The 263-nt window shown below is 39.5% G+C and overlaps 1 protein-coding gene across 1 annotated transcript; it reads right to left on the bottom strand.

The window, feature by feature from the left end:
* Nucleotides 1-58: 58 nt before the first annotated feature.
* Nucleotides 59-259, bottom strand: LOC106322419 (the record flags this gene model as incomplete). The annotated part of the gene is made up of 1 exon (XM_013760432.1): nucleotides 59-259. A coding segment is annotated over one exon (201 nt), but the record flags the coding sequence as incomplete, so codon positions are not given.
* Between the last annotated feature and the right edge of the window lie 4 nt (nucleotides 260-263).

The following is a 263-nucleotide window of genomic DNA, read 5'->3' on the forward strand; positions in this document are numbered from 1 at the left end:
AAAAATACATATAATTTTCTATATGATATAAATTGTGACGTATGATATGATACCCAAATCAATGTCGTCCATGAGAGTGTCCAACACCTGGGCTGTTGCCGGGATTTGTCGACCTGAAGTCTGTGGGGTGGGTGATGACCGCCTTTTGAAGAACACTACGTCGTGTATATGTGACCACAATGCTAGAATTCTCAGCCTCAGGATTCATATAAGTTGACTCAATCTCTAACGAAGTAATTTTCAAATGTCTCTCTTCTGTATAC

This window comes from Brassica oleracea, unplaced genomic scaffold (genome assembly GCF_000695525.1).
Source record: "Brassica oleracea var. oleracea cultivar TO1000 unplaced genomic scaffold, BOL UnpScaffold25979, whole genome shotgun sequence".
Classification (NCBI taxonomy): domain Eukaryota; kingdom Viridiplantae; phylum Streptophyta; class Magnoliopsida; order Brassicales; family Brassicaceae; genus Brassica; species Brassica oleracea.